The sequence below is a fragment of the Pseudonaja textilis genome, chromosome 4, assembly GCF_049901715.1.
Source record: "Pseudonaja textilis isolate UNSWEBS1 chromosome 4, rPseTex1.2, whole genome shotgun sequence".
Taxonomy (NCBI): Eukaryota; Metazoa; Chordata; class Lepidosauria; order Squamata; family Elapidae; genus Pseudonaja; species Pseudonaja textilis.
The window spans coordinates 10,809,734-10,835,920 of record NC_141993.1 but is presented as its reverse complement, the minus strand read 5'-3'; the positions used below and the strand labels follow the sequence as shown (position 1 = coordinate 10,835,920).

Below are 26,187 nucleotides of genomic sequence, written 5' to 3'. Positions count from 1 at the left end.
CTTTTGGCAAAGAGTCACAGGCCAAACATATTCCGCCTTTCTTTCTCAACTGAAAAAAAGAAAAAGAAAACCCTGCTACAAACATTGTAAAGAAGCTACTGGACAAGTAAACAAAACCGATTCACAAGATTCAAAGATAAATGCGCATTGTCTCTAGATATATCTATCATATAACTCAGGGGTCTCCAACCTTGGCAACTTTAAGCCGGGAGGACTTCAACTCCCAGAATTCCCCAGCCAGCTTTGCAAAGCTGGCTGGGGAATTCTGGGAGTTGAAGTCCTCCCGGCTTAAAGTTGCCAAGGTTGGAGACCCTGATATACCTGGCCCAGATAAAAATCAGGAGCTTCCTCAACTGCACATGAAAAGGAGAGCATGTATTTCTATATGCTTCATTATCTGTTAGATTATCTCCCACCTTCAAAAACTTGTGAAGACTACCTTGGGAGTCTCCCTTCATTTTATTCCATACATTCCTAATTGATCACAGAGTTACTGGATTTCTCATTAAAAGCTAGGGTGCAATATCTCTTTGAATCAAGTTAAACTCTTGGAGATTTTATGAACACATCCATGCTATCTTCTCAATAACGTTATGGAAGATTGGAGAGTGCTTTCCCCTATGAATTTATTGTTGCTTTATTTTCCCGTCTAATCTTAGCAATCTCCTATCCAAGTATTAACCAGGTCTGATTCTGCTTAGTTTTTCAACCCAGGCAAGGTGTTGGCTACCTAGATAGGTTTCAGAGTAAAACTGCACTTGTATTGAAAGGGAATAGAGAGACAAATTTCAGGATGTATGCCTGCTGGCTCTCAACTTCTTTTAAATAATTCAGAATATTCCAGTGAACTGATTTCCCTCCAGTTGATAATCAGGATACAGATAATTACATCTGGTTTCTGAGTACCACTGATGAGTAACCTAAAAGGATGATTTCCAGATAATACAACTCTATGAACCAGTCATCCCGCGATGGGATTTAGAATTGTTTTCAAAATACTTTTGATGCTAGGATAAGGCCAGATATCATATCAGCCACAATACAGATTAATATTAAATCTCCAGCTATTATTCTGTACTTTTTATCCAGAAGAAATAAAAGGTCACTAATACTGTACTATAAACAAATAATCTTCTTTGAACCAGGAATAATTTATTCTGTAGATACAGCATGATTTCTAACTATTCTGAGGAGATCTAGTCCTCAATTTTTCTTTGAAGATGCCTTCAGATTTCTAAACAAAGGATATATCTAATCAATCCTTAAGCATAGTTTTTGTTATTATCAATAACAGATGTAGATTTTTATCCTACCTGAGAATATTAGTACTTGGTTTACTTTTGTTAAAACAATTAGTACATTGTACTAATTACTACCAAATTAGTAAAAGAGATTTATATCCTACAGTCCCTCATGGAAAAATCATTTTAATAATGTTGCAACAGATTAGCTCCATTCTAAAATATTGAATTAAATAATGGCAATTCACAACGTGAAAAATTCAATTTCTGTCCTAACAGCCACTAAATATCCAACTGTATTAAATTTCAGCATCACACTTTTAAGGTAATACATTCCTCAAAGTGAAAGAAAACATTTACATTCTTATCAGTCTGGTTGTTCCTGAAGGTATGCTACATAGCCCAACTGAAGATCTGGTCCTTGCCTCAAAGGAGACGGAAGTGAGAACTTTGGATTAGATCATGCCCATGCAAAATCTATCCTCCCATGGAGCCCAACACCCCCCCCCACCCCCCAGGTTTACAGAGAAGGTGAGGAAGATGAAACAGGTGAAGAGGAGTCTAGAATGTCACCAAAAGATGACAAGGAGTGAAAGCAACTGAACATGATCTTGAGCTACTGTTAGGATCTATCTTGTGGTGGAAAGGATAGCAAAACATCAGTATTTCACTGCCTACCACTTTATTTGGGGTAACCTCGTTCAAAAGATTACACTAGGTATCTGTTGAATAAAGTTGCTTGGGTTCAATCCAAGTTGGACTGTAAAATCCTGAAGCAGTTCCACAGAGGTAACTGAGGCTGGATATCTGGGAAGACTTTGATCCTGTTAATGTTGAGAATGTGGACTGTGTTTGTTTGTTTGCTTATTTATTTGTTTGTTTATCAAACGTGCACAAGATAACAAGTATAGGTATTTAACATAAACATGAACAAAGGGAGTAAATACAGATAGATGAGGACAGTAAGACAGGGACGGTAGGCATGTTGGTGCGCCTATGCACGCCCCCTTTAAGGACCTCTTAGAAATGGGGTGAGGTCCACAGTAGACAGTTTGAGGATGAAGCTGTGAGGGGTTGAGGCTGTAACCACAGAGTCTGGTAGGGCGTTCCAGGCATTGACCATTCTGTGGCTGAAGTCATGTTCTTGGAACTACCAGCTTGACCACCTGTATATTAGATCCATGTTCTTCCTGGTGGATTAATGTTTCCCAGGAAGTGAACATCATCCCACTGGAGGTTGGGGAACATCATATATGCCTGGAGATCAAATTAGTTTCAATGCTAGTGGTCTTCCGTAAGGTTTTGAAGACTTAATTCTGTCTGATAATGGGGGTTGGGTGGTAAGGCAGAGCCTGTGGAATGGTTGTTGCATTGTGTTTTGATTTGATCTCAGCTGCCAATTAGTATTTCTTGACATATTGTGATACTGTTGAGATATCATAGTTTTTAACTGTTGTTCACAAAGCAGAATCAATATGTTGAGATGAGCCATGTAAATAGAAATAACTAACTATTCCTGCCAATTTAGACACTTGACGATATTTGGAAATTTTGAAAATAAAGTTCCCTCTAAAAATAACACTATACAAATACTTAAATATTCTTCTTACTTTCCTAGTTCTCAAAAGCTCTGAGGTCGCATTTCAATGTTTATTCCAAAATGTTATCTATTTGTAAGAGTACTGGGGTGAGGGGAAGTCTTGATTTCGCCTGAGTTATCTTCAAACATTAAGAAACAGTTACATTTTATCCAAATGGAAAAACAGCACCTTATGGTTTAGTTCTGCTGTTTCTTCAAGTAATTTAAACCAAACACCGAGATAACTAATTGCTATTTCTCTCCAAAGAATAAAATTGTCATGAATAACTTTTAACATCTGTCAAGATTTAGGTTCTAGTTAGAAGTTAATTTTGCAAATGAAAAACAAGTTCCCTAAATGTGAAGAAGAGCAGTTTTCTGTATCCTGTACAGAGGTGGATTTATAAGCTGTACAGATGCAGATAGATAACTCAACAAGACGTCCATAACAAAGTAAATTTATTGGTTCATCAGGTATCCTCATAACTCATATTTATGATGAAGTTCTTCTTTAATGACCAATCCTTTGTATATCTGCCTTGTAGGTAAAAGATGGTTATCTCCTAACCCATCTCGTAGTGATAGAAAGAAGCTGCCATGTGTTAGTGAACTCAGGCAAAAGTGAGGAAAACTCCCCCAACCCATCAAGGGTCAAATTAGTGACCAATCAGGATTACTGATGTGGCCACGTGACATGAACTACATTTCCCAGGATACCTTTAACTACATTTACCATGATGCATTCCCTTAAGGGGACAGCTCATAATTCCTAAGTAACTATCCAATTACCATAGCCTGACTGGGACAGCACAAGCAATAAAAAAGGACTGTAAGGCCAATAAGTCCAATATGCACATAAGAATAGAATAGAATTCTTTATTGGCCAAGTGTGTTTGGACACACAAGGAATTTGCCTTGGTGCAAATGCTCTCAGTGTGCATAAAGGAAAGATACATTCATCAAGAATCAAGAATCATCAGGTACAACACTTAATAATAGTCATAAGGTGCAGTAAGCAATCAAATCATACTAGGAAACAGACCATATAGGCAGGGCCATTGAAAACCCCCAAATCTAAAATTGTGAAATCTAAATTGTCAACCACAAAGGATCACAAATCCTCCTTAGCAGGAAGAAAGGGAATAATTCTGTTCAGGACTTGGCCATACATCACAAACCCCCAACTTCACATGGCTTGAGCCGGTAGCTGGGCTTGAACCCAGCAACTTTTCATACACTCAGTATGACATGCCTTGATAAAAAAAAAATTGCAGCAAACTGGGTTGGTTCCTTCTTATGCCGACAGTAATTCATTTTTTCCTTCCATCTTTGCATGGACTCTTTACTTTGTGCTTCACAGTCATGGGGGCAAAAGTTATTGGCTGTTGACAGAACTGGCATCTCTGCCTTAACCGTTGGTCCTTAGCTCAGCACCCACCACTATGTTCTGACCCAAACTTTGTTCCAAGGAAACAAACTTCCTTCACGGTTAAAAGGCTGTTTCAAACGAATTGTCTCTGATAAGAACAAGCCTTGCCAAGGTTGTACAAGGCTGCCAAGAACACTAGATAAAGTTACTAAGAAGTATTTCAAACACAAAGAGTCTCCAAACAACAATCAAGATATTCTGAACAAGGCTTGAGTACAAAAACTTCTTTGCTTCCTGCAAAGAACTCTGGTTTCTCAGCTGGCTTTTATCTCTTAAGGGAGGGGCCATTATCTTGCAGCCTTACTCCCGAGTCACCCGTGCTGCTGTAGCTGCTCTTTCCTTCGAGCAGACCTGCATGCATGCACACTGGGCACAGGCTCCTCGGGGGCCTCTTCATCTCTGCTGCCAGCCTCCACAATCTGAAGGCAGCACTCCACTCCCTGATGGTCCTGGCCCCATCCCTGCCTCACACGCAGGCCCCTCACCTGAGTCCTCGCTCTCCGAGACCTCGGCCATCCGCACCTGCTGCCGGAAAACCACAACACACTAGGCCTGGTAATAAGCTTATTTAAAATATTGGAACCTGCCTTTCTGTCCAAGTATCTTAAGCAAACTTAATAAAGAGAAACAGGTGGGAACCTCACCGTGACAAGGTATTACAGAAAAGCCCAAGAAGGATGTGCTGGCTGCTGATGCTAAGTTCAAAGTGGGTGGGAGATAATATGGAAAGTGAAGACAGATAAGGATTTCTCTTTATGATTGTCATATTTTACCTACCTTCCCTATCTGTTCACTTCCATTGGGGAATAAGGAAACCGATCCATTTTCTGGGATGCAGAGAGGCAGGGACTCATTTACAAATGTTGTGCTCTGTCAGGCATCTGTGCACGGCTGCCAGCAGATGTTATTGTAATTATGATTAAAATGCTACAGAAATTATACTAATCCAGTAAGTCACGTTTGTAAATTTATTTGCTCTGAACGGTGTAACTGAATGAATAGCACAAAGCAAAGCCTTTTCATACCAGATGAGGGAAGCAAACCCCTGATTAAGATACAATTTAAGCCGCCCAGAGTAATTTTGTGATGAGACGGGCGGCAAATAAGTTTAATAAATAAAGAAAAAAATGTACAGGTAAAATAAAATAGGACAGCTCAATGCAGGAAGATATATGATGGATAATCTCTGGCCTGGGTTGATAGACCCACATAAAGCATCCATCTACACTCCTGTCTACCTTGCAGGAGAAGAACTGGCAGAACCTGAATTGGAGTCAAAAGAAGGGTTAGCCTAAAATCCCTATGGAGCTACAAGTGAACTAAATGCAACCTCCCTTGAATTCCACTGACCCTTTTCTATCTCCAAGCAGCTGCTAAGTATTAGTTGAAAAGATTTATTCTGTGCATAGGCACAGAAGCAACAAATGCCCGAGAAGCAATAAATTAGTTGAACTGTACATTCACCTGTGGATCTGATCTTCTACGCCATCTGAAGGTTTAAGCTAAAAATGGTTTCTCCACACAAGTCTCTAAAAAGATGCTGGAGATGTTTTCCCTGAATCCAGCTACTTAGTACCGCTTGGTGCTCTGCCAAGCTCAGTCAACACTGCCAGATGTGGGAAGATCTTGTCGAGATGTTCCAACAAAAACAAAAATAAGAAAAAAGGGTTTAGCCATTTCCCTTCAAACTTGCTTCCCAGAAAATTCTGCTCCCTCCTAGGAAAACAACTGGGTGGAAAAAAACATGAGTTGTTCTTAGGTTTAGCTGTCGTTCAAAGGAAACACATAGGCGGGAACTAAAGATTGACTAATTGTTCCCATCCTGGAAGACCTCCCATCACCACCAAAAGCCTCTATTGGGCATTTAACGTCATTCACAGAAATGTCCATTATGGATCACCCAAAAGCTGATTTCTGCTCTTTGAGTCTAAGAATGAGTTTAAACCGTGAACTAAGACCCCCATATCAGTTTTATTTGTTTTTCCTTTTGGTATCTGGGGTGCTGTGTAATCCCGGTCTATCTAATTAAACCAGCATTTTACAGCAAAGGTTTTCAGGTATCAGGATTTTAGTCTCTTCTATCATCTGCTGTGAGATCTTTTTAAATAGAAAATGATCAAGACTAAATCCCAAAGAGATGTTCAACCTGCCAACATTTTATATTATAATTAACTGTCATCCTGCCAGTTTTCTGAGATGGATTTAATCTTGCATAATTTTTAATAACCTTTTTAGCCTCTGATAAAGTAAACCAAAGATTTGCATACTTGAAATGTAGGTGTTAGTCCTGAGCAGTCTTTTCCAAGTATTTCAAGATTTGTAGATTCTGAAATTTTTAGGTGAGTCAAAGATATCACAAAGTTTGTTCTTTCTTTCTTTCTTTCTTTCTTTCTTTCTTTCCTTCCTTCCTTCCTTCTCTTTCTCTCTTTCTTTCTTTCTCTTTCTCTCTCTCTTTCTTTCTTTCCTTCCTTCCTTCCTTCCTTCCTTCCTTCTCTTTCTCTCTTTCTTTCTTTCTCTTTCTCTCTTTCTTTCTTTCTCTTTCTCTCTTTCTTTCCTCATTAAAAAAGAGCCATCAGCAACCTCCTCCATTAACATTTCCAGAGATAGGTAACAGAAAGCAGGTCTGACCCATGTTAATTAAACAAGAAAAATAGTACATCTTCCTTTGTTCCAAAAATTCAACAGTGTACCTATTTTCTTGAAGCTACCAAGGTGGATTGCAGAGATTTTATATTCTTTTAAATACTAATATTTGGGGATGATCTGTTATTATATAGCAAGCAAGCAATCATTCTAATGGTGAAGTCTATTCTCAGTTTTCAAATATTAACTTTTTTTAAAAAAAACATACCACTGTTTTTTTAAGAGTACCCAAGTAGTTCACCCTTAAAACTACCAGCAACAGTTACCTACAACAATACTTCATTAAGAATCCAAAAAGGAACCAACAAATGCCCCACAACGTAAGAATAATGGGCTATGGCACCTCTTTTCCACCAATATACAGGCTGTGTTCGCTTTGTGGTGAGCTGAAGAGTGTCACCACAAGGAATGAGAGACATCTCTTTGAGGTCTTCTCTAAAAGGCCACTGGGTTTTGCTATCTCCTCATCTCTTACCTGTTTCTATAGGCAGCACTACTTTTATTATTGCAACACCAAAATAGTATGTAATCAATGTAATGCGCTTGATTGCGATAGGTCTAATACTATCAGGAAACAGAGAGCATCATTCCCTAACAGTGGAAGCTACAAGGGACAATTTCATTGATTTCCTCTTTAAGGGAAAGGTAAGATATCCACTGAGTATCAGGCAGTAAAAACGAGCAGACTTTCAACAGAATAATTCTACCCTAATGAAAATTCAACATACAAGGTGACTTTTATATAACTGACTCCCATCTCACCTTTTGGGTAATTAATTCAAAAAATTATTCATACTACCAACAATTCCATTTTAATGCCTCTTACACTAACATACATAGAGCTGGAAGGGACCTTGGAGGTCATCTAGTCCAGCCCCCAGCTGTCCAGTCTCTTTTTAAAAGCCTCCAGGGATGGAGCCCCCACAGATTCTGAAGGCAACTTCTGTTCCACTGGTTGATTGTTGATCACTGCAATCCGGTGGATAGAATGAAGCACTTGAATCTTCCTAGGATTTCATCGTTAAACTGATTAAACCTTTCCTCAAATTCAACTCAGCTCCTGAACACCAAATGGACTTGTTCCTACAGTTTTCCTTGGTGGTTGGCCAGTGGCTTCTCTAGAAAATATTTTGCATCTCTCCAACCAACCAACGCTCTTCCTGGTGGCCTTCCCTCGAAGTCTGATCCAGCTTAACTTTTTAGGATGAACCACAATGTGCCACCTCACTGGTTAAAAAAAGTTAAAGATTTTTAAAATCTCCAAGTTCAAACAGTCGCCTCAAGGGAAGCATTGGAACCCAAGTGCCCAGGATATTTCATTTCTTTAATTTTCTTCCCTTAAAGTTCCTTTAGATAAAAATTAAAAAGAGGGATTTTTTTTAAAAAAAGAGAGAGTTACTAAAAGAATGGCTCTGGATAAACTTGAGCTGAGGAAAACCTTAAAGACACCAGGCAACCCAAATTGCAATTTTTAGATTAATACTTCTGGGTCCTTCTTATTCCTAACCAAAGATGATTAGCATTTCAATATCTTGGTGCATATTTAATTTAATTTTGACGTAAAGGAAGAAGAATTGAGGAGGCTGTGGCGGAGTTCACAGGCAGAGGAGAACCAGGCTAAACAAAAGGGTTCACTGAGGTGGAAAAAAAAGGCTTCTCTGGGAAAATTAAGGGTTGAACAGACAGAGATTTGCCAGCTATTCAAAGCCCACCAGCTTAAATCTAGCATTTCAAGTAGAACAGTCAACATGATTCAAGAAGTCTGATTAAGCACAAGATATTACAATTTCCCTTTGGGTAAGACTTGACGATTCCCCAGGGAAAAATCCATGCAGGTTTTTTGTTGTTGTTGTTGTTGTTTTGGGTTTCCTTTTTGGCATGGAAGTCATTTGCTACTGATGCCTTCAAGGCTGAGGCACTCTGTAAAAAAAATTTCCAATACTAGCTCCCTAATACAAAAACACACAGAGAGAGACACACTATATCATCTTCTGCACTCAAGTTATATAAAAGAGGATAAATAATGAGATAGAAACCTTGCAAACTACAACCCTGAAATAGCTTGGATTCTTGGTCCTCGCACTTATGACCATTGCAGTGTCCCTCTGCTCAAAATTTGGGTACTTTGCAGCCAGCGTGTATTTATCACAGCTGCCGCATCACAGCTGCAAACTTCCCTGCCAGCTTCCGATGACCAAAGTCAGTTGGGGTAATCTGGAATCGTTTAATGACTGCAGCAAAAAAAGGTCATAAAATTGGGGGCGACTCATTTAACAAGCGCATCGCTTGCAAATGATGGTAACTATGGTCCTAGTTATTGTCGTAAGTTGAGGATTGCCTGTACATTTCACACATAACTTTTTTCAAAATTAGAGCTGTTTTATTGTTGTTATTGTTATTGACATCTTAATGGGAAACATATAAATCTTTTAAATAAACAATCAGTAAATTTTCAAAACAGGCTTGGCTAATTAATCTTCTCCCATGTCTTCCTGTTGGGAAAGAGAGACAAGCACAGAAAAATGGAGCCACCCTTGGCCGATGTGAATCCCTACATGGAGGAAACAACAAGCTAAACCAACCAAGAAAGAGCAATACAATACATTTTGCAAGAAAAGTGGCCCTTTCAGCACCAAAATTGAAGCTTGACAACTTTTGCCTGTATAATACTGGTTGTCTTCTACTCAAGCTGTTTTCCTTCAGAAGAGTTTGACTGCAACTGCCGTCTGCTCTAGAAAAACACAGCGGGGGAAATTTCTACAGCTATTCTTTTTGGGAGTCTCAAAATCAGGCTCTACTGTCAAAAGTATATATTGCAGAGGAAATAAAGGCCTACTTCAATTCAATGAAAGACATTGGATGGACTGTGTATCAGCCTGAGTCTTGTTATTTAGATTCAACCATGAGTAACCTCAAAGGATCCGCACCCCACTATTCATACCCTATAATTGAAGCCAGAAGCAGTGGAAGTTCTTAATTTGCCAGACAATGGACTTTGATGCAGGTTCTATCACAGCTTCTAAAAACGGGGTGGGGCTGTTGGGGGGAGCAACGCACTCTGAACATGCTGATCTCCACAAAAATAAACAAATATCAATAATTGCAGTCCTCGAGTATATAGTCACATTGTCAGACCTTGGACTTTGTAAAAAAAAAAAAGAAATAAAACCCAGACACACTTGCAGCTCTGCTTACGGTGTCAGATTAGTTTACATAATTATGATGGTCACTTTCATAAGAGTACATGGCTAGGGATGGCCTCTAGTCAATTTTCTCCCATCAGTCAATTTTCCCAGATTCTTACAAAGAATAAGAAGACGAGGCTGTAGGACTGTAATGAAATTAAAGTGGAGATAGTGTATTTGGTTCTTTTGAAATGTTAAATTGCTTCACAAGTATATCATGTGTTATGAAAGTCAATGTGGAAATCAGCACCGAAACCGATCCAAAGATACCCTTTCCAGGTATTCTCCTTAGTCCAAAGCATGAGACAAAAATACATCAATCAAGCCCTCTAAATATGGGAAGTCTACGTAGACCCTTTCTACAATCTCATGACAAGCATGCACATCCAGTGAAGGACAAAGGTAGGACAACTTATCACGCACAAGATGCCATGGTGGTTTGGGATGGACAAGCATGATTAGTGGTTTGGTCCATTCTATGGCCTAAATTCCAGTAGTACCTTAAGATGCATATTCACAAGAACCTTTTCATTGGTTCCTGCTTAATTGTTGACCAACCTACACCAGCTGCAGAACATATTTTGTCCATGTATCACTAAATTTAACACCGGTTATAAAAAGGGACCAATAGTGGAGACCCACATAGTTCAGAGTGTTGAACTGTTGAGTTTGTGATCTTCACCAACCTTGGCTGTTTTTCAACAAAAACCTCTACCAGAGGAGAGAGGGAGGAGTTGCTCTGGAGTGTCACCACCCAACAAACCTTCTCCCTCACCCTGAAGATGTTATCTAAGCTGGTAATTAAATGTCTACGCAAAAACAACCAAGTTCAGAGAAGGTTCGATCCTGGTGTCTTAGGTTATTTCTCCATAGAAATGCCTTCTCCAAAAATCAGGGAATTGTTCCCCTTAGCAATTAAAACATTTGTCATCAGATTTCATAACTTAGAGTATTTTAGATAATGTGGAATCTAAAGTTTTAGAAAATTCAGAAAGCAGCTCAAGGTCTGCGTATAAAAATCATATTTCCCAAAAGGAAGATATCTTGAATTTAAGACAACAGCCTTCACAAGAAAAAGTGTATTAGACAGGAGAACAAAACTCACTTATTTCCGTCAATGTGTTTTCTGCAAATCAAAAATGACCTTCACATTTTCAAGGTAAATTATTTGTGGAGTGGGGTGGAATTGCCTTTTTTGCAGCCTGAACTCAAGGAGATATATAGTCAGATAAAACATATTTGTACATGCAGGGAGAAGGCGGGGGGAGACTCTCTGAGCCTCAGGAAATATTTCTCTAAGGCCCCCAAATTTGGTGAGACAAGGGACTCCTGTTAGATCAGGAGAATGGAAAGACTCCATATGTAAGCTTTTACATGACTTTAAGCACTTAGAGCATTGAATTCCTATACAAGCTCAAATAGGTAGAGTATAATAATGGGAAAGATTGGATTGACTGAAGATCCTTTAGAGAAAATACAGCAGGTAATTTCATGTAATTATCTAAATCAAAGACTCCCTGGGGGTCTTGGTGATGAGTCTAACCTGGTTGGCTCAGATATTTCAAGCAAATGTCCATGGCCTCTCCAAGAAGCTCAGGATATGACTTTTCCAGCCCTGGAGAGAGAAATCTCTCTGCTTTCCTGCAAGGTTGGGCACTGTCAGAGCCATACGAAAGAAAGCATGTTGTAGAAGATAAAGTACTAATTAGGAATAAGATTCAATATGTTCATGCTTGCTTTGTCAACTTGTCCATAACTTAATCTACCCCATGACTTGCATGAAAGATCAATCAAAGCTAGTCGTTGATATGCGAAATGCTTTGTAAGGCATTTAACCCACAACGTACAGTTTCCCCAAGATTCATGAAGGATGCAGCGGCACTTATTTCTGTATTACAATTGTCCTCGGAATATGCACAGGACTGTAATCTGCAAAATAAACATTGGGTAATTTTTCCATTTGAAGAACCTCCGCTACCAAGAATTTCAATCATCCTTCCTACTGAATGATCAATCCTTCAACCTTCAGCTGATCTGACACTGACAAACATTGAATGAGGGGTTCGTTGGCTTCACTATTTCCACACATTAAAAAAAAAACAGCTATTCTTTCTAGCAACTGGTATCTGTAAATATTATCTCCATAACTTCATGTCAATAGGACATATCCTGTTAATTATTAGCCCATAACCCCACCCCCACCCCACCCCAAAAAATTAGATGAGAATCACATGGTAGATATCTTTTAGGAACAAGCAGCTTTAGAAAAAATGTATAATATTACAACATATGGTTGAAAGCAGTACAATAAATGGAATTTATAACATTTAAATCTCTCTTTGATTCAATCTGCAAAGATATTTTATGGAAGGTTTCCATCATATATAAAAAATCTGTTCCTACATAGAGAGAGGCTCTGAGTCCAGCAGTTCATAAATTGTACCCCAATTCAAAAAGACGTTCTATTAGCCTTCTTACTTTTTCACCCTTATATTTACTTCTGGGTCCTCTAAGGCAGTTGGTAAAAGTTTATCAATACTACTTTAAGTCGACGATGCTATCTTTTTATCAGAAACATCAGTTGGTGCCTCAGGAGAACATGGAAATACTTGGTCAGTACCATATTGATGATAATCATCCTCAAATTATCAGAAGATTAGCACGTTAGTGAAAATAACCAGGATCAGTAATATTACATAGATGCCACTGAACATTTTAAATATCTGGATATTGTTTTCTGTGCATGGACGGGATCCAAGCCGAACATTCAGTGCAAGATTGAGCAAATATCTGAAACTTCTTTCACTTTGAAAGAAGCGAGTTACCCTCAACCAATTGGGAAAAAAATATTTCGCACACCTTTTACATACATGAAGCTCCAATAGGTTTACATCAAATTATTCTCCTGTAGCAATCCTCAAGTCTCACTCCAAAGCTGTCTTCTAGTTGGAAGCTGGTTTATCCAAAATGGCTTATTCAAGATGTGGGGTTTTTTTTTTTTTGAGGGGTGAGTCTTAATCATTGGCTAAGAACCAACTTCTGTGAAAATATGTCTGAGTCCGCCACTTATCCTTGGTAACTTTCGTTCAGCATTAAAGATGAGTTTGTTGGATCAACTGCAGAATCTGGGCCTCTGTCTAGAATGTTTGCAGCCTATGGACTGTATAACAATGATAGAATCCTTCCTAAGCGTTCCTGAATATTGAACACCAAATTGAGATAAGTCTTTAGCAGTTTTAAATGAGAAGGAATCTGAGTTTGCAGCCAGCTGAAGACCATCTCAGAGCCCTTTCTCACCCTCACTTTAATGTCTTCCCTTGTCTTCTTCAGCAAGGCAGGTTAACCAGGAGACCATAATGGAAGTTTGTAGGTCTTTGTAGCTCAACAGTAGCCAAAACAATGGAGCAAATTCTATTGCACTGTGAATTTTGTGGGTGTTGAGGAAATACGCTTAGCATGTCCTTCTAATAAACTTGCCAGGTAACCCAGATTAATCCTTCTCGGCTATTTACTTGCAAAAAGACTAGTTTCCTTCCTATGAAGTAGCAAAAATTGTTCAGCACAGTTTCTGACACAGGAGCTTGAGGTAAGAAACTACCATTTAAAAATCCTCCCATGATCGTCTCATATCCTCTCAACAGGATATCATGGAAACCGCAGAAGCAGCTTAGATGGCAACACTGTAGTCATTTACCTTGAAGTCAACCCTGTGAGTTCAATGGGATTTAATTCTGAGCAGACATCTAGGTGACTTAACATACTTTCCCCAAAAGGACTATTAAATCACTCATTCAGACATATCAAAGCAAGGCGAAAGCGCTACAGATGGCTTCACTGTGGTGGCCCTTTAACAAGTCTGAGTTGGAGCTCAGACGTCACCAGGAGGTAAAAACAATCATTCCCCACCCCACTGAATATCAGCTTTAATGGCACCATCCTGGTTAGCAAAACAACCAAGACATCGTCAGTTCTCAAGGAAGACGGGAAAGCTTTCCGCTGTTCCTGGCAGGTGCTTGGAAAATATTAGACAAATAAAACGGATTAAAAGTTTGAGTGATATATGCAACCATCTGTTCCTTCCAGAGAGAAAAGTTTGGACACAGCATAATATGCTCCAATGAATAACCATGAAACCAACAGTCAAACATCAACATCTCCAGGGGAAAAGAAATGATGAAGTGTCTATCAATGCAAACTTATTTGGGAGTAAACCCCAATAAAGGCAGAGAAGTTTTGCTTCCGAGCTAGGCAGATGCTGGAATGATTAAACCCCTTAAAAACACATCTCCGAAGATTTCATCTTGCAGGGCAATACACTAAAACCAGCTGAAATTTAAAAGAAGGCATTTGGGTCTTTCATAACCTGAGCAATGTGCTTTTTTAATACTCAACTAGTCCTTGACCCACAATATAACTGAGACGTTTTTCAGTTATGCCCCAAGACTCCTTGGCATTCTTCAGGAATCTATTAGTGCCTTGCCAAATGAAAACAACAGACCAATATTTCTGGAAGAAATCTTCACCAACGGCGATCTGCAGAAGAGTCATAACTGACTTTCTAATACATGTTAAGCATGAGCTAGGTCTAATTGTGATTAAGGTAGCCCTACCAGCAAATGAGCCCCAAACAATCCAAAGCATTTTTAATCAATATCCAAGCTCTCCCTGTTTTACTTTGTTTTTAATATTGCTTTACAAAATGAAGCTGATGGGAGGGGGAATTAATTCTTCCCCTGCCTTTGGCTGCTTAAACCCATTCTTCATTCCCCTGCAGGGAAAGAAAAACCAATATAAAAGGAAGCAGGAACAGCTTCTGCTAAGGCAGGTCCTGCCTTTTACCTGCTTCTAACTAAAACTTACCAGGTTCCAACCAGTCATAAGATTTAGCTAAGCATTTAGGTAAGCCACTCCGTGTTTACAACCAAAGCAAACCCTGGCTCCAAAGGTAAATGTCCAGGATCTGTTCATAAATGATCATGGTTCGGAGTTCAGAGCATGCAGGAAGGCTCATGACAAGTGAATCAGTGAGTCGAGATTCCAAAGAGCTGGCATGTCAGAACGCATCCAGGATTTCAAGAGTTCAGTAGGAGAAAATCCATACTAATTAACAAATGCTTCATTCATTCTCTCCTCAGTATGGCTTAAGCACGCACACGCAGGTTTTTGTCTGTGGGTGCATTTTAAAAGGCTTCCTTGGTACTAAAAGGGCTTTGCGACAGACAGGAGCATTTGTAGGCAAGTCCATTTCTTCAAATGCATAAAGCAGAGAGTGAACGTGATGAATTTTCTGTGTGTTTGCTCTGGACTTCTGGGAAGTGAGAAAGATCATTTGCAGAAAGAGAGGGAGGGAGGGGAGAGGGAGAAAGAGAGAGAGAGAGAGAATTGGAGTTCCAAATACAAGCAATGTCAGCTGAACTGAATGACAGCTGAGGTGGGCCTGAAAAAAACAGATCTGCAGAACAGCCATCTTGAACATAGGACCACCTTTAGCCATGCTGGCTGGGTCTTCTGGAACCAACGCTATCAGGGTGGTAAGGCCATACAGCTGGGACACTTCCCAGAACTTCTCCAAAGACATACTACTAGCCGCCCAGAGTTACCATGTGGCAAGATCTACATTTTACAAATAAATCTTATATATATATATATATATATATATAAAAATGTGTGTGTGTGTGTGTGCGCGCGCGCGTGCGTTCTGGAACGCCTTCAGCAATTTCAACTGAACTTGGTACACATATGACTTACTCTCTGAAAACAAATACTGTGGGGGTAAGACACCCCTAACACCTCTCGGGGGGGGGGGTGTGCCTTAAAATGGCTTCTACTGTACAGCATGGTGGACTTGCCATGGTAATGGCTTCACAGTACTCCACAAGGGGGCTCCCTCTCAGGAAAGTCAGGTGATTGGCCAAGTACAATAAAAAATAAATAAAACACCAGCATAGACAAAAAACTCCAGAGGAGAGGAATAGAAGACTTGCGATGCTGCATGAGAGACAGTACAACAGTGTGAATCCCGACTACAAGATTTTCCTGTCTAATAAAGGATTGGGATAAATAAATACCCGGGCAATGCAGATTATCGACTAGTGAAAGATAAATAAAGAAACCAGGAACCACCAAATCCAAGCAGCCTTCTAGATCAGCTTACATGCTTCAGAATCAACAATATCAAGCAACAGCAGGGATCTACTGAGGTCTTTCTGGCACTTCCCTAGGCCTGCATAGATCAACTCCACCACTTTTTGTAAATTATCACCCTTCTCTGTTTTCCAAACGGATCCCCTCTCAACCTAGAGTTAGAAGCCATAGCAGCCCCTAAGCATTAGCATTAACAACTTATGGGAAGAGCCTACATAGAGATATCTACCACGTAAAGAGATACCCATTGAGTTTCAGATCACAAATGCTTCCATTGTTATGGTCATGTGGTGTGGTCTGATGTTGCTTAGAAGGGCACCAGGACTTGGGAAGCTAAAGCACCCCTTGGAGGTTTATTACAGGAGCTGAAGCCAAGGACTCCTTTACAAGCTCAGTAGACTTGTGACTACTGCCTCTATTTCTTTTGACAGCTCTTCATTCATTAGAGGAGAAGAACCTCAACACCATTATAAGATAATGGGTGGAAAGAATGATAGAACTAGTCTGGTTTGTGATGAATCATGCTGTCAACCTTCTGTACAACAGCAGAAAAGATACCAGAAGGAAAATGGAACTGGCAGAGATGGTTGCCTCTCATCCATGGGAAAAGAAACCAGGATAAAGCAACTCTTTGTCCTCTCAACTAAGCACTGGGTTCAAACTAGGATGTTCTTTGAGTCTGCAGAAGATCCTTTCATAGTCCCATCACATATCCTTCTTACCCCACCTACTGTGGAGGAGAGGGAAATAGTCCATAAAAAACAGACCCAACGAACGTATGCCCAATACATTTCTTTTCTTTAAAAAGTAGCATTTGCCCAACCTGCCATCTGCCCTCCAGCGTCAAAGCTACCATTCTAGGAGAGTGTCTACATTTAGAGGTCAACCACCCAGGAGTGGACAGTTTAAAACAACACTTAGGAGGGTCCTTGGGAAATTTTGCAAAACCTAATGTAGTACCCCAGAACAGATTGAGGAGGTGGTCTCAGATCTTTTTTGTAGGCTTTGCACAGTCTGCCTCCTCCTCTAGCTGTCTAATAGCTTCTCCCTCTGATGTAGAAAGAAAACAACATAATTAAATGTATATAATTATAAGCCAAAGAGAACACTGAAGCTCCCATGCGTTTGATGCATGTTCTGCTTATTTTAAATCCCAGGGAAGAAAGAATGGAAGAGGGGCTATGGGAAGGCTGCAGAAAGAAAACAGAGAAGATGCTTCGGGAAATGTTCATTTAACTACCTAAACACTAAATACAGGAACAAATTATGATACAAGCTATGGGGCCTTCTTAGCTGAATGAGCCTCTCTGCAATCCAAGATCTGGCCAATAATCAACCCTGCTATGCTCACCTACCTCAATGCAAGGTGAGGCTCTGTTTCCTCCCCTGGCTTTTAACCATCATGCCCGAGAGAAAAATAAAAATAAAAGCCAAAAATACTTTGTAACACGTTTCTCATCATTAAAAAAAAAATGGATGGTTCTTCCTCTTGGGATTTGAGTTCATATTGCTGTTAGTGGGGCTCAGGAAACACTGAACTAAACCACCTGACAGTGAGATCTCACCAAGAAGACCGAAGATCAGGAGGCACCAACAACCAAAGAGATTTCCAGCCCTTATATTATAAAATATGGTGGGAGTCCTGTGGGCACAGGAAAGAAATGTTGGGGTGACATCAGAAGGTCCAGACTGATGCGGGGAATGATCCTGTCTCTTCCTTAGCCAACCCACTCCAAGTGAAAAAATACTGGAATTTTCCCATATTGATCTTTCTCAATAGTTTGCGGTGTAAGTAAGGGTTGAATCTGCCCAATTTTTTCCACTTCTGTTAATATCTCTTGGCTCCAAAACACAGAGTGAAACCCAAGGAAAATCAAGAATCCTACCTCACATTCCCCATAATGACTGTGTGCTTGGAAGTGGGGGACAAAAGATCCCCAACTTACTATCAAGGTGATTAACTGCAGGAAGCTTTATCTACTAAGAGGCTTCCAAGAATGGTTCAAAGAGTCTTGACCTAAAAAGACTTTATTGGATTGGTACCTGGGTTACTAAAGGTTCGCCTGCATCAGGTGAGCCTAACCCATCTGGTAGTTCAGCTCAAGTAAAGTTGTTGAGATCCAAAGGGAAGGAATAACAACAACAACAAGCACATGTTCCTATGTTCTGGCAATCTCCTCCGAAAGCTCAAACGGTCGGTGTTCTGACCATGACATGGAAGACGTTGCTTTCTCAGATTTAAATCGAAAAGGATGTAAATCATTCGCCTTTATTAAATTAGGTTTCCCCATTTCAACTGAATCAACTTGGTCAACCACTAGAAGGTGCCAGAGGCTTTGGTACCTCTCCCCTGCCCCCTAGTGATCACTTCAGTTTTTGCAGCTCAGAACTTGTATTCCTATGAATATAGATAAACATGTGAGAACCAATCTGGAAATACTCCACCTTCATTAAAAAAAAAGAAAAAGAACCTTGGATAAATTGGGCTAAACCAGGAACAATCCATTCAAACAGATGTGAATTTTGACATGGGAGCCTACCTCCACCTCACCTCATATATTTTTCCCAATGCATCATACCTGGATGAATCACTCTTAGGAGAAAATAATAACATTGCCAAGACGTTATAAGTAGTCTTCTTTTTCTACAGTAATTACTTCAGAAATTCACTGCAGCTGGAAGAATGCAGGTGATAATCAATCTTGACTTATTCATCAAACTTTGCTGTAATGAAGAAGCCTCCCATTTGTAAAAGCCAGCCAATTAATTTAGGATTGTTTTCTATTGTAAAAAATCTAATTTGAAACCATTTATCTAGGCAGTGTCTATGCAGCTACTTGTCAGCTCCTGTAAATCTGAGAAGAGTTTGCAACCAATCATTTGTGTGGGGTATTTAATCCATTTTAAATCGGCATGGAATTATGGAGCGCATTTGATTAAGTAATAACAGGGACTGCAATGATAAACAATTGGCGCTTTCTTCACACATTCTTCCCTTCTTCTTCCATCTCCTAAGGTTGCCAACTAACCAGGGCTGCTTGTCCTATCATCTCCTATCCATTTACGGTCTGGTAGAGGGCAATGATATCTATCATGGGTGATATGTAGAAAAATGTCCGGATTGTCCATACGCATAAGCTCCCAAATCAAGCCCAAGAAAAATAGGTTTGCAACCTGTTTCTTCCTCACTGTCTGCAAACACAGGCGCACACCTCTCTTCCTAAAGCTGCTGCCCCTCTCGTTCATCCCCTGTGCCTTTTTTAAAAAAATCCAAGCACCAGAACATCCTTTTTTAGGTGCCTCTTCCCAGAACAAAGCACCCTGTTCACCCACCCGCATCCGAAGCACATCCGGGGTGGAGAGAATGCAGAAAGAGTGAGCCCCGAGACAGTCCCTCCTTTGTATGCCTCCCGTCGCCTTGCCAATAGAAAGACAGATTGACAGAGCCACAAAGCGAGACAGTGATCAGAGGACACAAAGCTGTAGAGGGGGCTCCCCGCCCCCCACACATGGCTTTACAAATAATATTCCCATTGGCCGTTGAAAATATGACACCATGTTTGCCGAAGACACATCAGATGAGGGCAGGCACAAGGGGGTCGAATTCCACAAGGGCACAACCGAGACCCCCTTTCCTCACCTTGTTGGACCCTTATCCAAAACCAGGAACCCATGCAAGAACCACACACAGGAAACCCTTCTGGAGTCAACCAACTGGGATGGTTGTTCTCTGGTTCCCTTTGCAGACCAAGTCCCTGTCTCTGCTATCCAGAAGGCCAACCACACAGTTCCCACCTGCCAGATCACCCTCAGCTTTAATTGCAAGGAAGCCCCTCGTGGGGAAACGGAGTGCCAAGAGGGACCCCCTTGAACCATCTCAAAACAAGCCCTCCAGAGCAGGTGCAAACCACCTTCTCTTCTCAGAGTCAAAACAAATTTGCGTCCACGTTTCTCCTGGCAAGTTCTCCCCAAACAGGGCCTCTCGTCCGTTCCTTCCTTCCTTCGCCTCTCTCTTTTGGTCCGCGACCCCATCACCTGGGGGGATGGAGCATGGGGCATAACCAGGCAGAAAAAGACAAGAGCTGCGGCGCAGCGGGGCCTGGCATCGCTGCGAGGACGGGGTCTCCTCTCCCTTCCGCCCCCGGGTGGCAAGCCCACCAAGGGCCCTGGCCACCCCCGTAGTTCAGCCATTCCGCCACGCAGAGGATGCGCAATCGCCCAGCGCCGCCGCCGCCGCCCCCACCCCCACCCCCACACCCGCCCCCAAGCCCAGCTTCTCCGCGATCTCCGCTCTCCTTTCTTGGGCAAACAGCGCCCACCTTCGGCCGAAAAGGAACTTTCCGGGCGCAAAACTCTCGGCCAACATGCCACAGCTCGCGCAAGGCAGGTGACCCGGGCTGGCTTGCCGCAGGAACGCCACACACACACGCACACGCACACGCACACACACACCCCGGAGCGCTAAGTGGCAGCGGCGGGGGGCGACGATGCGGGGGAGACCCGCCCAGGGCTCCCTGCACGGAGGCGGCGCGCGGGCGGCGCTCTTTGGCGCAGCGGCGCTTACCTTCCTGCACGGCGTGAAAGGGGTTGTTGGCTTCGATCAGCTTGATGGTGTAAGTGATCTTCTCGCTCTGCAGGATGTCATCGTTGAGGCTGAGGTCGGCCACCGCCTGCTTGAAGATCTCGTCATCCTTGGCCGCGTTGCCTTCGAAGATCGCACCTGTTTGGGGCGGGAAAGAGCAACGTCCTGGTCACTGTGAGCAATTTATCAGGGGAGCCGAGCCACCTGCCCTGCCCTCCCCCCCCCCCTCAGGTTTCCTTCCCTTCTCTCCTGCTTGGGCGTGGGGTTGGACTAGATGACCTCCAAGGTCCCCTCCAACTCTTAATCCGCGAGAGTCTGTGAGACGCAGCTTCCATCTGCTTTTCCTGACCTAAGTGACCTGTTCCACTCGCTCTTCCGTCAGTTGTCCTGCATTGGGACCTTCGATCTGGCTAAGGTCTGACTTTCTCTAGTTGCGACGACTTCGTGAGAACTTGCTAGCCCTGGTTGAGACTAGGGGTCCGTGTGAACCCCGGGCCTGGGTCTCTGGTCACGCACCGACTTAGCATTTCCAGCCAAGCTTGAGATAACCCTTGTTGGCAGCGTTTCATTTCCCTCCCTCTCGCCAACTCAGACCTTGAATTGATTCAGCAACCAGGTTAAAAATATTGGGTGATTCCGGCCACCTTTTTGTCAGGATAGACTAAACTCGAGTCAAACAGAACCCCCGGGGACCAGATCACGGCTTGCAAAACTCGAACGGCCCACAGGGTGGCAGCCAACAGCTGCAGCAATGTGCAGTGTGTGTCTGCCACCTACCACTTATCCTGGATCTTACAGCTGTGGGCCAGGTTTCCAGGAGTGAGTTCGATTTTTCCCCGTGGAAGCCCGGGTTGGCATCTAATCTTGGGTCCCTCCTGCGGATGGGGCAGAGCAGAAGTGGTCCCCTTGGTTGGCCGGAAGGGCAGAGAGGTTATTCCCCGCAGGGCGATGCTTTGGATCCCATCTTCCCAAAATTCCCAGAAGGGCACCCAGTAGGGAGGGAAGCCAGAGCTCGTTGACCGAAAGCGATTCGACCGGGAGACCAGCGGCTCTTTGCGGGAAGGGGGTGGCGGGGGTGGGGGAGTGCAGAGAGCGCTTTTCTCCAAAGTTTCCTGCTCGGGGAGAGGAGGAAGAGGAGGGCGCGAGCGCCTGAAATTCAGAGCGATTCCCCTCCGCGTCCCCGCACAGCCAACCGCAGCTGCAGTCTGAACGCAGCTCTTGGAGTGCGCCTGGTTCGGAGGGATGGAAGAGACGCGATGCTCCCCCGGGGATCTTTCGGGACTCGCCCTCGGAGATCCCCGGGGTTTGAGGAACCACCGTTTGCCCCTCTCCAGTTTCATTTCGGGAATGGCCACCCTCACCCTGAAACGGTGGTGGGAGAGATTCTTCCCTCCTCCTCCTGCTTCTCCCTTCCAGCGTCTTCGGCCTCCGGGAGAAGGCAAGAGAGGCGTGGCGTGGCTGGAAACCTACCCGGCCACCTCCGTCCTTCCTCTGAGCCGGGATCGTGCAAAACTCCAGCTCACGGCGACCATTAGGTGGCAGCAAAATCTTTAAAAGGCCCCCCCGCGTCTCTCTGCTGCCCCGCACTGGACCGCCGGAGAGCTGCAACCCAAACCAAAAACTGAAGACAAACGCACACACTCTCTCCCACACCCACCCATCCCCGTTCTCCCGGCCCTTAAGGTTGGCCTCCAGCCCTACACCGGGAACTGACCCACCCTCGGAGTGTCGGAGGGGGGAAAATCCTCCCTCTGAAGCAAGCAGGAGCGTGCCTGGGCCTCTCCTTGCCCGGAACCGCCAAGGGGAGGTTTTGAGCCACGCCGAGAGTCCGGAGCTGGGACTCTTTCTACGGCTGACCGCCCCCCACTCCACCCCACGCCTCCCATTTTCTGCTGATGCGGAGAGAAACGTCCGGCGCTCGGGCGGTCCGTTCCTTGGGAGAGGGAGAGCGCATCGATCTTGGGGGGGTTTGTTTTACATTTCAAACAATTCGCTTTTTACTCCCTCGGTCTTGGCGCGCCTCCCAGGCCCCTCCAACGCTACGTTTAAGGGACTGGGTTTGTGCCCCGCCTTTCAAGGCATCTGCCTTCTTCACAACAGCCCTGTGAAGTAGGGGGGTCGAGAAACAACGACGGCCCCCAGATCGTCCAGCGCGCTTTCACTGTGGAGGATGGGTTTGGCGCCGCAATTCCTATCCGGCCTCAGCATCCCGCTTATTTTTGACGGATGCAGGGATATGAGGGACACGGCGGGGGGGGGGCGCCTCACCACAACCACCCTGGGAGGTAGGCTGGGCTGAGAGAGATGGCTGGCCCAACGCCACCCCGGGTACTCCGAGCGCCCACCTGCCTCCCCCTCTGCCTCGGCCAGTCCCTGGGCGCCGGAAGTGGCGTTGGGGGGAGCACAGCCGAGCTCCCCCCCCTCCCCCTCAGCCACACACGAACCTCCCCCTCCCACTTCAGCCCAGGCGGGGAAGGGGGGAAAAGGTTCAACTCCAAAGTTGAAGGAAGGCGGTGCAGCGGGCTCGGCGGCGGCGGCGGCGGCGGCAATTCTCCACCCCGGAAAGTCGAGAAGCCAGAGGAGCAGCCACGCGCAAACAGGTCCTTAAGGCGCCCGCGGGCTTTGCAGGAAGGGAAGGGAAGAGACGCGACTAACGGCCGGCGAGATCCGAGCGAGAGTCGTCTCCAGAGGGATGGAGACCCTCCCGCGCGCCCGGCATCTTTCGATCCTCCCCCTAAGTTTGCCATCCGGTCCATTGAGGGAAGCTGTGGTTTGCGGGTGGGGAGGGCAATCTCTCTCTCTCTCTCTCTTTACGCCTCCCGCCCCCCCGCCCCCCGCATTCAGCGCGGCTATCTTCGCCGCTTTGCACCCTAACCAGATCCGATTAATAAACCACCACCACCTCCCCTGTATCCGCGTCAACCTTTCTTATGAATTGATCCTTCGCTAGCTTGCCTCTCAGCTCACGCACGCACGCCAGCGACGGCTCTTGGGCTTTTTCTTTTCTTTCTTTCTTTCTTTCTTTCCTCCCTTCCTTCCTTCCTTTTTTTTTCTTTTCTTTTCTTTTTTTTTCCTCTTACCGATATGGATGATGGAGTCGGCTCGCACGGAAAGACACTGAAAGATCCAAGGGAAAAGCCACACCATCAGGACTTCCATTTCCAAGCTCTGTCGAAGCACATCAGCCCGGATTGGGTCTGGGAAAAGCCAGAGAGATGGAAGGGAGGGAGGAAGACGGGGAGGGTAGGAGAGGAAGAAACGCGAGGTTGGGGTGTTTCTCCCCCACCCCCACCCCCACCCCCCAAAAAAATTCAAAAGGAACGCCAACCTCTCCCTTAGCCCTAAGTAATCTCCAAGCGCGGGGGCAGAGAAAAAAGTGGGAAAGGAAGCGAATGGGGGCGGGAGGGGGGGGAGAGGAATCAGCGAAGAAGCGGCTGTAAACAAGGCTAGTAAGGTTTGCTTTTTCGTTAAGTGGCCAAATCAGGCTTGAGATAAACGTGAGCCAATGGTTAAAATCCCGGCTTGGTTAGGAGACGACGGGCGACCGGCGGTAAAGCCCTTCGACTTCTTCTTCAGCGGCGGCGGCGGCGGCAGCTCTGGAGCACTCGTGTGTCTCCGAGTGTGAGTGTGTGTGTGTGTGCGTGTGTCAGAGCGCGCCCCCGAGCGTATGTGCCGGTGCGCGCGCGGCCGCGCGTCTCCGGGCCCCGGCAAACTGCGGAGGCACCCCCATCCTCCTCTGCCCCCCCCTCCCTCCCTCCCTCCCGCGGACCACGTGATTGCAGAGCCTCGCTACTCAATATAGCCTGGGCGCAAAAGCGACGGAGAGGAGAGAGGAAGAGCTCCCGTAGACAGCGGGGCGGGAGGGGAGGAAGCGGCAAGGAGAGAAGAGCTGGTATCTCCCGGCTGGAAAGCCACGCAGGTGGGCTGGATGCCAGAGGAGGAGCCCCCGGCAATCCACCCCCATCCGCGCTTCACGCCCCTCTCCGCCCCTCCCCCCAACGCCCCGAGGGGAAGACGAGAGGAGGGAGAATGGCGTTGGAGCCCAGCCCGGAGCTGCAACGGAGTGGCGCCTCTCCCCGGCGGCAGAGATGTCAACCTGGACTTCCGAGAGGCGGCGGCGGCGGCGGCACCTGAGGATGCCCGCCAAGCCTGGCTTGAGGCTGAGCCCTCTTCTTCGTCTCGCCCGCTGAGCCCCGGGGGAGGGCGGGGGGGCGGGCAAAAGGCGAACGGCGGGCCGAAGCGACACTCCACCTCGCCCACCCCATCCTGGGGCAAAGTTTGGAGCCTTGCCGGGTGGTGCGTTTTCTGCCCGCGTTTCTACCTTTCCTGGCCGCGTTTGGGGGGTTGACATAAGAGAGGTAGAAGCTGGAGATCCTCCCTGGGACTAGCTGCCCCCTCCCCGCTTGGGCCTCGACTTGCGAGACTTTCAGGTCGGCCAGAGCAGAGTGAGCCCCTTTGATGGCAGGGGTGGTCCCCGCCACTACGTCGTGTCCCCTCCCCTCCCCTTCCTAATCGCCCCTCGGCGGCCTCCACCTTCTTTAGCAAGTTCAACGAGCAGAGACCCACCCCACACACTCCCCGCGCGGGCGATTCCCGCGGGGGGCGGGGGGGGAGGCGATACGTGCAAAAAAGTTGGCGGTGCCGCCGCTTGGGATACCAGCGCCTCCCGAAGACGCTCCCAGCCTCCATTGGACGGGCTGAGACTTCACAAGGCCGATTCATCCCCTTCAAACAAACACTCCAGTGATTGCAGCCCCCTGCCCCCACCCGGCCCGGAACGTGAGAAGCCTTTAAATAACGCTGCCCGGAGCCCGAGAGAGCAAATTCATTCCGGAGCCGGGAGAAAGGGACGTAATGCGAGGCGAAGGAAATTCGCCATATGAAAACACGCGGGGGTGGGTGGGCGAGCAAGGGGTCAGATGCGCAAGATAAGCCCGGGAAAATGCTTATCTTGCCTGCGTGGGAAATGCAGGGCCCGTGGCTGATCCGCGGGGAATAAAAACAACAAAACCGAGCGCGATCCTCTGTAGAGTTTAACCCATGCGCGAAGGGCGCTATGAAACCACTCTTTGTCGGGGATAATCTAATTGCGTTGGATGCCGTCCAGAAGCGCCTGGCCGGCCTCCTGCTTTTCATTGTCTGGTGTGTGCGGATTCCGGTGTCAAAGAGGAATAAACACAAGGCGGCGGATCTCCGGCTGAAGCATCTAATGTGCAGGTTCGCCGCCACTTAAGAAATGGAAATGACGACCTCTCGCAATCGCGTTGACGCCTCGCTGAGCAATTGGGTAGGGAAACAGCCCACAGATTTCCCCCTTTCATCGCTCCGAAGAAGAACAAAAAGCAAGCAGAGACGACGACGCTCAGGGGGGTCCAACCTTGCAA

General features: G+C 45.0%; 1 protein-coding gene across 6 annotated transcripts in view; it reads right to left on the bottom strand.

Moving 5' to 3' along the window:
* Positions 1 to 24,052, bottom strand: part of GRID1 (glutamate ionotropic receptor delta type subunit 1) — a 648,686-nt gene extending 624,634 nt beyond the window's left edge. For all 6 annotated transcript variants that reach the window (XM_087932231.1, XM_087932230.1, XM_026710981.2 and 3 more), the window contains exons 1-2: positions 23,884 to 24,052; positions 20,786 to 20,941 (exon numbers count right to left, since the gene is read on the bottom strand). In XM_087932231.1, coding sequence (XP_087788357.1) covers positions 20,786 to 20,941; positions 23,884 to 23,962 — 235 coding nt within the window. In that variant the 5' untranslated portion in view covers positions 23,963 to 24,052. The remainder of the gene's footprint in view (positions 1 to 20,785; positions 20,942 to 23,883) is intronic.
* Between the last annotated feature and the right edge of the window lie 2,135 nt (positions 24,053 to 26,187).